Source organism: Protobothrops mucrosquamatus, unplaced genomic scaffold (assembly GCF_001527695.2).
Source record: "Protobothrops mucrosquamatus isolate PMUCROS unplaced genomic scaffold, P.Mucros_1.0 scaffold1308, whole genome shotgun sequence".
In the NCBI taxonomy this organism is placed as follows: Eukaryota; Metazoa; Chordata; class Lepidosauria; order Squamata; family Viperidae; genus Protobothrops; species Protobothrops mucrosquamatus.
The window spans coordinates 98,796-115,986 of record NW_015387509.1 but is presented as its reverse complement, the minus strand read 5'-3'; the positions used below and the strand labels follow the sequence as shown (position 1 = coordinate 115,986).

Genomic DNA, 17,191 nt, shown 5'->3' with positions numbered 1-17,191 from the left:
CTACAGCTTAATACAAACAAAAGAAAATCTGCAAGATTTTGCCACAACAATGAAAATGGGAAAGATATTTTATCTTTCAGGACTTCAAAACAAACTTGAGGATAAGAAAGAAGATCTAATAAAATGGATTACAGAGCTGCCAGAAGAATCATTAGAGTTTGGAACACAAAAAACATACATCTTACTTACTTGTCTTTCCCATTCCCAACAACACTCACAAAAATACAGGAAGAATACCCTGACTCGGAAAGCTACCTGGCAAAAGAAGGCTAGAGTTACTGTAGATTCAAGAGATTTGATTCAACTTACCAAATGGAGTATTATATGATTAAACACTTGTTTGAATATGGTTAAAAGAATAGATAAATTTTGGATATAAAGGGGCCCTACAGTAAGAAGGATAAGATATATAACTAGTATAGCACCTTTTATAATATATGAAATGTAAAAATATTGGGATGGTGTATGTGAATGAAAAGTTTGGCTATTTAAAGGTAATTAATTTTGAGAAAATTATGACTGATAAGAATGGTTAAATACTTAGGGGAAAATAAGCTTAAAAAAGAATATTGAAAACAGGACACATAGTGACTTAATAAAATGACTTTTACAAATACAATTGAAACATAAGCCAACCAGAAAAGATGTTATATGTTGATGTTATTGTTATTTGTACAAACACAAGAAAAATGTTTATATCCAACCTTGTATGTATCGAAAGTATTAAGAATTGTTTAATGTTGACAAAGGAGAATACTACTGGAAAAAGAGAAGATCAAGGAAATATATCATTAACTAATATATTGATTATGGAATTATAGAAATTATTACTGTTTTTAAATATATGAACCCAGACAACACAGTTTACTAAGCACTAAAGATTGCTATTGTAAAAAATCAATAAAATATATTAAAACATAGCATAATTGGTTTTTTATAGCATATACATCTATTTCAAGAGTGTACAATTTTTTTTTTGTTAGACTTGGTAAAAAGCAAATTGTGAAACAGACCTATTTGCAATTTTTTAAAAAAATGACACACTTAGGGTACGGTATCATTCTGAAATTCTACTTACCTTGTTTTCCACTATAAATTGCTACTTTTGATTTTTCAAGACCAAAAATGCACGCAATAGTATTAACAAGTTTGGTGAAGTCTAATTTATTGTCTCCCTTCGGATTTTCCAGCAACACCATACCATCTAGAGAGAGAAATATATATCAGAAATTCTAATAATCTTAATTTTGTTTTCTTCATCAGTTAACAATAGGTGTGTGCAGCAATATAACTGTTTAGTTCTTTTGGGTCCTTTGATTCCACCCTAGCATTTGGTAAAATATTTTGTAATATTCTGATTAATAAGCAAGCTAATGTGGGTAGGAAGCCATGAGAATTAGGTGGCTGCTTGAAACTTGTAGCAAAATAATGCTCTTTAATGACTCCTTTTTGGTATTGAGGGGGGCTTTATAATGCTTGGTCTTGACCCTACACTCTTCAACAAATTTATTCATCACTTGGAATAACCTTAAATCAAATTTGCAGATGGCATAAAATTGGGTAGGCCAGTTAATATAAAGAAGATAGATATAAAATCCAAAACAGTTATGCTATATTAGAGAAAACAGTCAAATGCAATTTTTTTTCACTCAGGGAAAAGAAATCAAAGGTACAGCAATACAAAAATTCAGAAGTACTTCACCCAACAATTACATTCATGAAAATGATCTTGGAATAGTAGTTCATGACAAATAGAAAATAATTTCAGCAGTGTGATCTAGCTTTAACAAAATGGAATTAAAATTTTAGAGTGTATCAACAAAAGTATAGTCCTTAAATTCCATTCCATTTAATCATAATTCCAATTATGAATTATGCAATATTATTTATCGTTTAGGGCATCGCATTTCAAAAATGATTCAAGTAAACTAGAATGGTGGGGTGATTAGAAAATAAGTCTTAGGTGGAAAAGTTGAACAAATAAATGTCCTTGAGGAGAGGATACTCATCAAATACATGAAAGGAAGTCACCAAGAAGAAGAAGAAAATCTATTTTACATCATTCTAGAGTACAGGACACAGAATATCAGATTTATCATTACAGGAAAAAGGGCAGTGGTTAGACTGCCCTTTACTGGATATGATTAACAGAAGCTCAAAGTCATCTATGGAGCCCCTGGTGCTCTTTGAGCTTGGTTGTTTCTTGCAGACATTTTGTTACCCAACTAGATAACATCATCATCTAGTCATCTATCTAATCATCAGTCATGGATCTCTTCATCTGATTTTTGTCCTGACCAAATTCTCCCTGATGAGCTCTTTCAATTGTGTATTTCTATGAATTTGACACAAAATAGTTCAGTTTGACTTGACTGAGCACATTGGCACAAACCCATAAGGCTCAGGAAACTGAAATTTCTTTAACTCTCCATAGCCACCAAGGAAAATTCATAAACAGTTATATCCTTATCTTAATAAACCAGAATGAAATCTGTGTATCTCTCATAAGCTTCAACTCATTCTAAGCTTCAAAATTTCTGACACTGTTCCTGCAGCTTCTGGAAACTATCTGTAGTTTCCTCCTTCCAGTGTTACAATCTGAGTAATATCTCATCAGGTTTCAGTAACACCTATCAAATCACATTTGTCTTCTGAGTTGGATTTCTAATTGTTCCAATTTATTTCCATACTTTATGAGGTACAATAAGCATAGAGGAACCCATTAGTAAACAATCTTTTGAATTACTGAAGGTGAGGTGCAAAATTTTTGAGAGTAAGCATTCTTTAAATATGTGCCTTCTAGTTGTTGTTTTTTTAAACAATTAAATTACCAGTTCAACTCTGGATTTAAATGAATATGATGTACACTTCTATTATCAAGTTTACTGTATTTATACTGAACTGTATCCTCAATATTAACCAAAGATCACAATTTCTTTCCTCTTATTCTGAATCAGTTAAGTAGCTACATCTTAATTATATCAATAAAAAATAAAAAGTAATCCTCCATTTTTAAATTTTTATAATAAGGAACCAGCCACAATATTCAAATAATTTAAATCTTAAATACATTTGTAAATCTTAAAAAAGAAAGTTCAAACACTTCAAATGTAGATTAGGCTCCAAAGATCTGTAAACCTCATTTCAAGTAACCAAAGAAATGATTGGAACAATGCCAGGTCAGTATCAGTTCTAAAGTAAACCATACTAGATGCAATACTGCATGGCTAATTCCTAAAAATACGGAATTGAGAATGATGTACAGTAGTTTTCATTGCCATTTGTTACACAGACTCATTGCATATTTCTCCAACAGGCTCTCAGATAATGCAGTTTGATATCTGGTTACTTCTTGAATATATTCATGTAGTGGTTTTTCTTTTTTTCTAATAGCATAGAAGTAGTTTGTCATTGCCTTCTTCCAGGATGTTTAATTTTTTTTAAGTTCCCGGTCTAATTTCTTGCATAATCTCCCAGGCAAATCCTGATCCTGCTTAGTTTTTCAAGATTCCCCAAAATCAACTTGATGTTACAAAGACCATATATTATATTTTTCACAATCATGTTTAACTACTAACTGCATCCATTTTACTTAGCAATTTTACAAGTAGTACAAATAGTTCTAGCTACACCAGCATAGAGCCTCCATCATGCTTTGTAGCAGCCATTAAAAGGCGAGAATGACAAATTAAAAAGTAGATTAATACAGACGTACCTTGTTCTTTACCATTAATGCAGATGTTCAGAGTGACATAAGCGCATGCTGGCTCAGTACAGTGATGTACAGCTCCTTTGGCTATTGTAATTTCCAGTTCTGATCCCTTCAGCTAAATAAACAGCAGTTACATTTTCTAAATTATTCTTCTAAGACAAGACCTACACACACTTTCCTCTCCAAGCTGTTACAATTTGGAAATACTGCCAGGAACCCACAGTGTCAATAGATGCATATTAAAATCTCATAAAAATAACTGGGCAGAGTACTTCACTAGAACTAGTATATAGCATATTAAAAACACATCATTTGCACCTTCTAAACCAGCATATGAACTAGAAATACAGTACAAATATCAAGTGCACTTTCAGTGGGAAATAAAGGAGTAATGCCTATACATGTAGATCAGGGGTAGTCAACCTTGGCTCTTTTACGACTCGTGGACTTCAACTCCCAGAATTCCTGAGCCAGCACAGCTCAGGAATTCTGGGAGTTGAAGTCCACGAGTCGTAAAAGAGCCAAGGTTGACTACCCCTGATGTAGATAGAGGACAGATTTCACAACACAGATACTTTCCTTAGGACCAGGCAAGGATGTTTGGTATCCACTATTATGTTAAGAAAATGTTTGGTTTATTTTCTTCCTGGTATGGCCCCAGCTATTCTATTTTGTTATATTTTTTATAATCTCACTAGCCTCCTTGAGACTTTTACGAGTTGATCACTGTAAGACTTGCAATTACAAATAGAAACTATGAATCAGCATACAGGCTAAAATGTAGCTGCCTGATTTGTCATTCAGTGTGCTTTCAAGCCTAGTTGGTGTGGTTAGATGGTGTTCAGTATGTTCTGTGAATGCAGACAAGAGTTAATTCAGTAAATTATACTTTAGCTAATTGGGGCATAGCACGTTGTTCAAATACCATGCAATTTCTTTCTGTCCCAATGGGCAGTTGTTTCAACCATCAACCACCTGAAAGCTGACAAACAATATGCCAAATAGTGACTATAGGAAAGAAAAAACAACAAATAGTATATTAAATGAAAAACTAAGATGATGTTAACACAGCTTCTTGTTGTTTACTCTTGTTATTTATTCTTAACTGGTAATTGCTCTTATGGCCACTGGCAAAAATTAATGTTAATGTTAACAAAAAAAAATTAAACTTAATGACTAAGTGGAAGGTTACCAGTCAGCAATTACTTATCTTACAATTTCCTAGTAAAAAAAACACAAAACTGGTGGTTGGAGGCGGTGAAACAAACTCATCTTCTGCTATATCATTTTTTTTCCTAGAATGCAGTCACAGTTACGATGAATGTTTGACTACTTTGATAAAATAGAAGTTTATCAAAGCACTCAGAGTTGCTTCAAACTGTGAGATGGGTGGCAGATAAAGTTTATAATAATTTTGATAGTAATGATGATCAAATTATTAAGATTAATTCTTGACTGTTCTGAAGAGCTTATTTATCTCATTTAGGTCAACTATCTGTATCTAAACTATTAAATTAATATAAAATGTATTTTATCTTACCAAGCACTAATTAATATTCCCTATAAAATGAATGTAAATCTTATTCATAGACAGCAGCAAAATATCTATCATTAGAGACAGTCTATTTCCCACTTAATGTAAATTACTGTCCGGCTTATTTGCATTTTACATATTATTTGAATTTGTTGTTTGGTCTTGAACTATATATATATGTACCTTTCATATAAGATTATAATCTTATTCATATCCATGAAAAGTTACATCAATTTCTTCTCATTTTAAATACATATTCGCTTTCCGTAATCTGGTTTTCCAAGTTATACTGGAACTACAATGCCAAAAATTATAGAAAGCCAGCCCATGCAACCTTTAAAATTGACACATTCTGTGACAAGAATGTGCAAAACATTCTATGCACTGTTTATCCTATGAATACAATAAGCTGTTCAAGATACCCAAACTCAGGTGGGATTCTGAGGCACATGCATTTATTCTATACCCAAATTTAAAATACACATGGAAACAGCACTTGCGTATCAGACACTTGAGTATCCATGGCAGTACAGTGATATGTGGTAGGCAGACTGGATATGCTATGTTTGGGCAGAGTCAGTGGCGTAGGTATATGCACTTTGGTAGTGATAGTGGCAACATAAAGTACATTGGTGAGACTATATGTGTCACTGTTAGACAGAGATAGGGAAACCACAGAAAAAAATGGGGGTTAGGTTAAATGGAAAAGGAAAGGAAGGCAGAGCAAGATACTGCCATCTTGCCTCCTCCCAAGAAAACCAGAAACAATCACAGAATTTTATTATTTCAGTTGTGCTGAGACACATCCCGATCAGACTGGCTTGAAATAAAATATGCCAAAAATGTTATGTGTCTGTTCTGTGCACTTAATAGATAACTGGATCTCAGTGTAATCAGAGAATTCTTTAGAATCACAATGTGAAAATCTACTCTGCATATTGACTGAACACAAACATTTTATGACTTTAATTTTTCCATGCTACAAGAAAGAACAGCCCCAATTATTCTTTGTAGAATATTAGATCCTCGCTTCTTAAAGACACAACTTCTCCTATATTTTGTACAACATATTTTTAATTTTCTAGTATCTCCTTAAGGAGCCATAATTACCCATATTTTGATTTTGTATGATCTACTATGTACTATGATCTGCTATTTGCTTTTGAACTGATCTATAAAAGATCACAGATTTAGTGTGATTTACTGTGATTTGCAAGGTTTTGTCCATTGTTTATGAATCAGACTCTTCCATAAACTGTTCTACAATCTTGTGTTTTCATCAAGGTTTTTTTCTGTCTTCTGAACTTCTAACCAGTCTTAGGTTTCCATTCCCTTCTTTCTCTAATGGAATTCTGTCACATTTCTTTATACATAGTTTCAGGCTGAATGTAGTAAATTCAAATTAACTTATATCTAGACATAAAAGCTTATCAACAACAACTTTAAAATGGTTGTCAAATCCTATTTTAAAAGTCAGCCAATTGACTGATTCAAAAGTGTGCAAACTGTTTAAAACCATTTTGGAGGGAAAAAAGAAACCATTGTTGAATTATTTATCTTTTGATGGTTTTGTAATATATCTTCTAACAGTTGTTTAGTTTGATATGAATCTAAATTTGTCATGAGAATTATTGCATTTATACCTTGCAAATCTAATGCCCGTACAACAACATCAAATCTATCAAAATGAAGACATTCAGAAAAATGTGAATTCATATAGTATAAAACCAGAATGTCAAGGTTTAAAACTAAAATTCACATGGGAATATACTTGATTAAACATGCAATCTTTATATTGCAAATATTATTGGTTATTGTATATGTCTCATACTCTTTTAAAAAAAGCTTTCTACAACTGTAGCTATGTAACACTTTTGAAAGAATTCGAATTTACTGACTTCATGAATTTAAAACTTGTTATACTATATGAATAGTCTAGTCCAACAAACATTAAATATGAAGAGTGCAATATTTAGATCACAGTGAAGGTGAATGTTTGGTAAAGGATTATATTTGTACTTACCTGAGTTTTTTCTTGAATAAGCACTTCCTCCAAGGAAGATACTGGATATGGCTTCAAAGCAGCTTTTATTGTGGCAAAAATAAAATCTGTATGTTCCTTAATAACAGTATCAAGATAATCACCTTCTGGAGATGCCTGATAATATACTGTAATCTCGTCTGTAGGAACCAGATTGCGCTGAAATAAAATTAGTAACACTAGTGACTATCAAATATTACCTTATGGCCAATTTTTGTAATAAATTCTCTGTCAGAAATTAATGTATTAAAAGTACCAAAAAGCAACAAAACAGTGCCTATCAGTGTGATTTACAAAGAAAAATATCTAAATGCCTAAACTGTCACAAGTTTTCTTTCTAATCATGCTCCACCATACACATAACTCACTCATCCTTTGCTGGGTAAAATGAAAATAAATGGTTTGCCGTGTATCATTGGCCTTCATGGGAAAAAGCATTTCATGAATTTATGGTTAACAAACAAAGTTCAGATCCAAGCACTAACAAAATTAATGAAAGTTATTTGGGAGTGCTACACTTACTGTGTGTGTAGAGGTTACTCTTATTTATAGAGCTGTCATCTTAAAACAATGAGAGAAGTCACCTTCATGCACAATTACCTATGTCATGTTCAATTTTTCTCCTCTGTTCTATTCTCTCCTTTTATTGCCATCTGTTCTCCATGATGCGTTCCAACCCCATCAAGCACAAAGTTATTTCCCTTCAACACATTCTTTTGATATTTAAAATATTGACTTCTTTCTTTTCACAGCTTTCTGTTGTTATAACTGGACTAATGATTTGATTTCTTTTCCAGTATTACAGCTGATTTATCAACAATTATATATGTTTTTACAAGGAAACAAGCAAAATGTACGGTCATTATCACATAAGATAAGAAAACTGCAGGCTTCTGAAGTTTAAGGAAATATTTTTTTGCTTAATGCTCCTTTTACCCCCCAATTAATTTCAAGGTTGCTGGCTTGATCATAAGCAACATTAATCAGCACAGCAAGCTATCTGGATCAAATTGTTTTAGGTAATATTCTTTAAATCAATCTTTCTGATTTTTAACATGATTTACATTTCACTTGTCGATTCAGGTGCAAGTAATATCAAATACAGTTGCACACAGTACCTTCAGCTATGAACAGCATTTATGCATTAAACAGACACTCATGCTATGGCATGGAAGGGGCTGGGATTTGTTTCTTACAGCAGGGAAATTCAACCCAATCCACAGTGACCTGTGGCAGACAGCATCTTATTCATCTTTTGTCATTCAAATTCATTGTTTTTAGTTTAAAAACTCAAAAATTGCAAACTCTAATCTAAATCAAAAACTCATCATTCAGATAATTTATGTTGCATACATTAATATTCATTAATACTTTTGGTCTGAGTAATTCTGTAAGTATTACCAAATTTACTTAAGATTAGTTGCTACAAACAGGATTAGAATCAAAATCAGAGTAAGTAACCTTTAAATCTCAGAAGGTGCTTAACTTAAATTCCTGATAGCCTATGGTTTAGGATTCTGGGAGTTCTAGTTCAACATCTATTATTTGCTATTTTTTATTTTAAAAAATCACTCCTAACATAAAATAGAGGCAAACAATAGTACAATCAATCTATGTATACAAATTAGTTTTTGATAAATATCTTAAACAACAATTAATTCCATAGAAAAGTTCAGGAAAAGATTTAGGACAGGGAGTCTTATTTATAACTTCAATTTATATGACCATCTCATGTTCGTAACTCTGGATAGCTAACTGTGTTAAAAACATACAAGCAGAAAAAAGCAAAACTCAAAAAAATGAACATAAAAAAGCAGTTGTGGTAAAAACAGATCCAACTATCACATTTAACATAAGAAATGGGCTGGCTCAGCCCAACCTCCTGACCCATAATCTTGGTATCAAAACCAAAGTCTTTAAGGCTTTACAAAAAGCTCAAGGGGTTGGGCCAAATCTGCTCTTGAGGAAGAATAATGTTCCAACAGGCAAAAGAGAAAGAAAGCAATAAAAATAACAATTTCTTACAGAAAACCCAGGCTTTGGGTATTTTTGGCAATTACCGAGTTTTCATATCAGTATAATTTTCAAAGCATGAAAATTAACAGTGGTGTTTATTTGTGTACCTATTGGCCCTCATTAATAGTACTGTCCAATTTTGAACAATCTTGTGAGAAGAAGATTCATACAAACTGGATCAATCAGAAAAGAGCAATTAGAAACTATATAGTCTGAAGAAACACTGAAGCGGGAATGTTAAAACTGAGGAAAATTAAGAAGAATATTTTTCAAGGACCTGAAACAAAAATGGGCATGATCTAGACCTGTTCTCCATGATCTCAAAATGCTGAATAAAGAATAATGAATTTAAGATACAAGAAGGCAGAATTTGTTTGAATGTTAGAAAAAATTCCTAGAGGTAAGAGCAATGTGATAATGGAACCAATTACCCAGAGAAGAGGGTGGTGAGAACACCGGATATGTTCAAGCAAAGGCTAGACAGAGATGCTGTAATATGGATCTCTGCACAAAGTAGGAACTGGGGTTCTATAACCTAAATGTCCCCCCTAAGATATACATTTGGAGATTAGGGTTAGTTTAATCATAAAGAATATTGTTTTATTAATAATAAAAGGAATCAAGGAATATGACCCCAGAGACATTTTTAGGAGAAACTTCTTTGTTTGTTATCCTCCCCAGATTTACTTACCTTCTTTCGAAGTTTTTGGATGCGATTTATTACTTCACGTGCAACACCTTCATCAACCATAGACTGATCAGGAGTAACATCTAGGAGAACTAAAACCTGGTGATAAATACAGCAAAAAAATTGAACAAAACTTTACATTATATCTTCTATCATTAAAAGGATGGTGTTTTAATAAATTAGAGTTAATTATAAACCATAGTTAATTGTTCATTATTTATTCTTCATTGCTTTTTAAAAGGGCTACAACTCCAGATCACTTCTGGAAAATCCTTGGTGGATACAGTCCCAAGGAAAAATGGCTAGTATGCACACACCTAATTAGACTCATGTTCAGTATCTTGTAGTATCTTTGAAATGTTTCTAAAATTTCAAATTCATTATTCTTCTCTTTTGGGTTACAATATAGCTATCAAATGATGATGATGATGATGATGATAACCTTTATTGTCATTTTTTCCTGTGGGCACAATGGCACACAATAAAAATTAAATTTAGTTGCTTCCTCTCAAAAGTGTACACATACATAACACACACTTAAAACATACTATATACAACATGTAGTGATTTCCACTTTGTTCCTGGAAATGTTGGTAGTGTCAAGAACAGTGTCTAAAACGTTTTTTCTAGTTATATTATGGAGTGACCAACATGCAAAGGCAAAGTCTCAAAAATGTGCCACTCCCTGGCCCAAATACATACTTCTACACTGTACTTCCTGTACTCTTCTGATGCCTCTGCCCCGCTTCAAGGAAGAGCCTTCATTTGTGGCATTACATTCACTGAATGCCCATCAAGCAAGCCTACCTGACATCTCTTTGGTGTCAACTATGATATTTGATTTTTTTCAAAATGCTTTATATTTCATTTTTAAGAGGTGGAATGGTGACTTATTTTATTTAAATAAAAAAAATCAATGTTTTTTTTATTTAAAATAAAATGTATTTTATTTAAAATAAACATGTTTTATTTTTGAACCCATTTTTGCTATAGTTTACTTTTCTACTTGTTTCTGTCTCCCTCTCTCTTTAGTACTTGCCCTAGGAACTCTCTTTCGCAAGTGAAGTACTATTTGTACTTTTATATTTCATTAATTTGACCTTATTACAGCACTGTAGTAGCACCTATTTTCTACAATGGAGCAACACAGATCAGCATTTGCTAAACATCTCACTACATGGACTACAGTGGCATAAGACTAACAAAACTGTAGAGATAGAAAATGCATGCCTCACAGTTATGGACCAGGACATTTATCTGTGCAGACTTGCTTCCTAGAGAAAAAGGACTTCCACACCCTCCCCCCTCATACTGTTAATATTAAAAAAGTGAAACATTTTTTTCCTTACTTTTAGCCATTTTTGAGTAATACTCTTCCTCTCTACTGTAGAACTACATATGAGCCTCGTTTTTACATTCCTGAAATTGCTATTAAAATAACAATATCAAGAACCCATACAATGTGGTAGGAAAGTTGCCTGCTTCCCTATTTAAAGTCCTACGTTAACGTTAAAAAGCACGAAACTTTTTCATGCTGTTATCTTAAGTCAGCTATTCAGAAATGAATTCTACACTGCAATGTAAGAGACAATAATTTGCAAAAAGTAGCATTAACAAAATGAGTATGTAGATTCAACACTTTTTTATATTCAATACCTGAGAATCAGAATGTGCTTCAAACTGGCCATATCCCCCTACAGTCTGGTCAAAGGTGTACATCAGACGGAGATCTTCCTCATGCAGTTCATGCCCTTCTACAACAATTGTGCCTAATTAATTGAAACAAAAGAATTCTGTATTGTATGCTAAAACATGATGATTCGATTTCAAAATAATCTTTAATTATTCTCTCTTTCATTTGAAAGATAAACATACCTATCAATATGCCTTTCTGACTTTGTGCTTCTCCTTCTAATAAACAGTGCACTTTTTTTCATCCAAATACTTTGTTTTACTCAGCATTGGATAGGCCTCAATCAGGAAACCGGTAGCCCTTGACATATGATGCTAGTGGAGACTGCCCATTACAGCCATACGTCACGACAGTCGTAAAACAGGTCAATAAAGTGCCTGACCAATTGGACTTTTTTTGCAGTGGTTGTTAAGCGAAAGTGGCAGCCATAAAGTAAATATACAGTAGTTGTAAAGTGAACACTGCATTCATTAAGAAAACCAATGGTTCACTATGGATGCGATTTTGCCAAAACAAGGAGTAAGTGCCGGGTTTTGGCAATAACATTGTAAAACTGCGATCATGTGACTGCAGGACACTGCAAGCGCTGTAAATGCAGCTGTGCTACCAAGCGCTTGCAATTCAGTCATATGAGCACAGAGGAGGCTGGACTGTTAGAACCTGTGAGATCCAGGTTGTAAGACTCAAGGATTACCTGTAGTGGAAAATCAATAACATTAATGTTAAGAAGACCTCCAAGGTCCCTTCCAACTCAGTTACTCTGTTCTTCTCTTATTCTGTATTTAAGCTTACATTTATGAGGCAAACCTATCCCATTACTCCTAAATTCTTTTTAACAATGCCTGCTCAACTTGGCATGCTTTTGCACTCCCATGTTTGGATGTTTCTATTTTGATAGGTCTCCTTTTAGAATTTTATTTGTTAAAAGCACTAACAATGTGCAGGCTCTCTCTATTCATTTTTTTTTAAATTAAGGCCCTTAATGACAGGGCCTGAGTATCCCACTCCAAGGAGAGCAGCCAAGTTGTTACATAAAAAGGAATATTATAGCTTTTAAATACTCCCAATCTATTAGTACGTTATATTATATTCAAGAAGCTAAATAGGTTAGTTTGCAATCCAAGCATGAAACTTCTTCTGCGATATCAGAGTTTTATAACAATGCTGAATGGTTACCAACCTGTCTTCTGAAATTCTTCCAACAGCTCACTTGGCAATTCTTTGATAGCAGCCATTACAGATTTAAAGGCACCCTTAAGTCGCTTCCCAAGCACCATATGATCAGGTTCTGCTCTCAAACGGATTCCGTACTTATCTTTATCAGTTGATAAAGTCACTTTGCGGACATTAAGTTCCTTCATATTTAAAAAAAAATGCACATAACCCCCCAAGGAAATAAAAAGAACAAAGAAAAATACATTATTAAGATTTTCCAATAGCAACAAATGTTGTATAGAAAAGACAAGACAAGAATATCAAACAACTATCTACTATATAGATTTGTCTGTGCATAATTCTAACCCTGTGTGATTATATTTAAGGAAAGAAAGGAAGTCTCAACCTATTCAATACCAGAAAAACATTTACCAAAATATTATCCAAACATTCTGATGTATAGCTACTTCCACTTTAATTTTGGAATTAAACTTTGCTTATACTAGTCATCCCTCTATTAGACAAGGTCTCCCTTTTTCCAGTTGTACAGTCTTTAGTCACTTTGGAAACGCAACAATCATGCAGAAAGTAATTAGTTGCCTTAATAACTAAGTCTTCTGCAATTAAGCTTTAATTAAATATGTTTATATACAGTACAATATTAGAATGATATGATATTTAATTCAGCCTAGTGAAACAGAATTGATAAACGCTATTTATTATAAATGGAGCTGTCTGTTAAATATACTGCATTTCCTATTTTATATCCCAAAGTTGTTCTAGCATACTTATGCTGAAATGCTGCTGCTGTTAGGAGATCCTCTGTATAGCCAAGCAAATATATAAACAATACTATAGAGAGCATCTATTTCTATTCTCATTCTCAGGAGAAGTTTATCTCAATATGGAGAAGATGGATAGATTATATTCAGAGAAAATATGAATTGAATAATTATCATGTAGCTTTTGATTAAAAAATTTTCTTTTTTTATATAACATATATAAAAACAAATAATTGTTATATTTATAAAATTTGTATGAATTTTAATGTTATTTTAGAGTCACAGTAAGTTTATACTAGTGTGTTGTAATAATGAGTAGCTTTGGATAGAATGGGATTATTGTGTGTTTATTACCTGGCTCAGCTCTGGGAAGTCCTGGGGGGGGAGGGGGGACAGGGAATAGATAGATGTATATAAACTGATGTATTGTAGATTTATATATGTGATACTTTTTTAAGGGGGTGCCCGGTGGATGCCCCAACTGCACCAGACGGGATGGTTGAGAGAGGAAGGGAAGTAGGAGAGAGGGAGGAAGGAGGAGAAGTTGAGGTTAGGGAGGAGGAAGGTATGGAAAGTGAAAGAGGGGGGTGCAGGGGGGGGCACCGGACACTTCCATGAATGTATTGAGTAGTGTTATTTTTTTTTGGTTGATATTGTGATTAATTGCATCATATTTATGTTATTGTTTCTAATTGAAAAATCAATAAAATTTTATTAAAAAAAAAAAATACTATAGAGAGCATCTATGACTTTTATGACCTTTAAGAATTTAATACACAAAGCCATAGAAGGTCACTCTATCTCAGTGGTTCTCAACCTTTTTAATGCCGTGACACCAACCGGTCGTAAGTCGAGGACTAAACCGGTCGTAAGTCGAGGACTAAACCGGTCATAAGTCAAGGACTAAACCGGTCGTAAGTTGAGACTACCCAACCGGTCGTAAGTCGAGGACTTTCCCTGCCCGGGAGCACCGCGCATGCGTGGTTCCGCCCCCTGCGCCGGCAGAGGCGTAGTTGGCAAGCGGCAGAGACGGGGCAGGCCGACCACCAGCTGGCCCAGCCCAAGGGAGGTAAGGCACCCGTCGGAAAAGGGGAAAAAAATGGCGGACAGCCTTGCTTGGCGACCCCCGTGAAATGGTCGATCAACCCCAAATGGGGTCGCGACCCATAGGTTGAGAACCGCTGCATCTGGTGGACTACATTCAAATTTCTGAAGCAGATAAAGGTCTCAATTGGCTTACTTTCCAAAGCAGAACATCAGTTTATAAGCAGATGTTTGGAATGCTTAGTTTAAAACACACAATATTTCTTGGTGAATTCTGTCCCTTTAAATTTCTGCAGAACTTCTGAAATCTACACACATACATACATATGCACACACACACATATGTGTTTAAAAGTTTGTGAACCCTTTTGAATTTTCAATATTTCCACCTAAATGTGACCTCTGCTTCAAAGTTATATATCTCTTGTGTGGCAAAAGTTATGTGAACCTCTAGGATTATCAATTCATTTGAAGTGGAAATTAGAGTCAGGTGTTTCAATCAAGGAGCTGATCTTCACAATACATATAGGCAGGGCTTTTTTTCTCATAGAACGCCCAGAACGGAGTTCCGGCACCTTTTTTTGGATGGAACCTTGTAGGGTAGGCAAGGCTGGTTGTATGACGTGTGTGAGTTCCGGCACCTTTTTTTTTTTTTTTTAGAAAAAAAGCACTGCATATAGGTGTTAGTGTTTCATGGCTTGACTAAAGGAGATTTCTGAGAACCTTCAAAAAACAGTTGAAGATACTTATCAGGCTGGAAAAGGTTATAAAACTATTTACAAAGGGTTTGGACTTCACTAGTCCACTGTTAGGTAGGCAGTCTACAAATATAGGCAATTCAACACTATTGTTACTATTCCCAGGAATTATCAACCAACCAAGATCATAATATCAGCAAAGTATGCAATAATCCAGGAGGTCTCAAAGAACCCCAGAGTAATGTTAAAGAACTAAAGACTTTTCTTACATTGGTAAGTAGCAGTGTCCAGGAGACCACAATTAGGAGAACAAAGCATAACAATATGGCAAGGTTGGAAGTCACTACTCTCCAAAAGCAATATTCTGCCCATCTACAGTTTCTGAAAGATCACATAGATAAGCCAAAAACTTTCTTTGCAAGAAAGTTCTGTGGACAGCTGAAACCAAAATAGAATTTTTGGAGTTGAATGTGTTAGGTTTGCTAAAAGGCAACACTGCATTCCAGCATGAGAACTTTATCTCATCTATGACACATGGTAGTAGCATCATGGCTTGACCTGCTTCGTTGTCTCTGAACCAGGAAGGCTTGCTATTATTGATGGAACTATGAATTCTAGAGTTCTACCAGCAAATTCTACAAGAAAATGTCAGGGTATCTGTCCTAGAATTGAAGCTCAAGAGAAAGTGGGTCATGCAGGAAGACAGTGACCAAGAACACGCAAAGTCCATACTTCACATACTTTTGCCACCCACAAATATGTGTAGCTTTGGATCATTTTCTTAATAAATAAATAAACAAGTAAAATGTTTGTGACTCATTTGTTTAATTAAGGACTTGTGTGAAAACAGGTAACATTTTAGGTCATATTATGCAAAAATATTGAAAATTCAAAAGGATTCAAAAACTTTTAAGCACCACTGTATATACTGCCTATTCATGAGCATCTCCAGCAATTGTATAGTATTAAAAATTCAATATAATTTAATATAATAACCATAATTGATTTGCTAGTACCATCTCAAATGTTACCATAAATAAGAATGTTAATATAATGAACCTAGTGCCAGTAAGATCAGTACATATATGTTTTAAGGGAACAACATTTTCAGTGATATAACTGAAAAAGCCCTCTTCCTGACCAACACCACATTAAGAACTACGCCATATGGCATAATCACCAGGACTTTTGATGAAGATCAGAATAGTCAGGCTGATTTATTTGCGAAAAGGAGTTATCTCACGTATTGTTTTTTCAAACTATTTAGGGCTTCACAGATTAATACCAGAATCTTAATCTTGGACAGAAAATTAGCAGCCACTTTCAACAATACTGTTACAGATAAGGGCTCTTCCCATGAGACATATTGTTCTGTTATTTCTTGAAACAGAATTATTTTTAATCCATTCTCTTTGGAAAAGAAAATTCTAATTTAGATTCATGTTATACGAAATTTCTAGTCAACACTAATTGCTCCTTAATCAAGATTTGACATTTTCCCTCTGTTTTCAACCATCTATTTTAATCTAAACAAAGTCAGGTTACAGTTGATTAAGACATATTCCTCCTTTTGATCCAGCAAACTTTTCAAAAGATAAGATTTGTTATTTTGGACATGCTGTATACATTTGTCTGGAAGCTGTGCGGGTCTGGATGGGGAGGAACGGGCTCCAGCTCAACCCATCCAAGACCGAGTGGCTGTGGTTCTCGGCGCCTCGTTTCAGCCAGTTTACTCCATCTTTGGCCATTGGGGGCGAAACACTGGCCCCGGTGGAAAGGGCACGCAACTTGGGCGTCCTCCTGGATACCCGGCTGTCGCTAAACGATC

At 34.2% G+C, this 17,191-nt stretch overlaps 1 protein-coding gene across 1 annotated transcript in view; it reads right to left on the bottom strand.

Moving 5' to 3' along the window:
- The window catches only part of IARS (isoleucyl-tRNA synthetase), an 85,326-nt gene that overhangs the window by 11,241 nt on the left and 56,894 nt on the right, over window positions 1–17,191 (bottom strand). The window contains exons 26-31 of the mRNA XM_015821335.1: window positions 12,865–13,039; window positions 11,648–11,760; window positions 9,995–10,090; window positions 7,270–7,446; window positions 3,716–3,827; window positions 1,079–1,204 (exon numbers count right to left, since the gene is read on the bottom strand). Of these exons, the coding sequence (XP_015676821.1) occupies window positions 1,079–1,204; window positions 3,716–3,827; window positions 7,270–7,446; window positions 9,995–10,090; window positions 11,648–11,760; window positions 12,865–13,039 (799 nt within the window). The remainder of the gene's footprint in view (window positions 1–1,078; window positions 1,205–3,715; window positions 3,828–7,269; window positions 7,447–9,994; window positions 10,091–11,647; window positions 11,761–12,864; window positions 13,040–17,191) is intronic.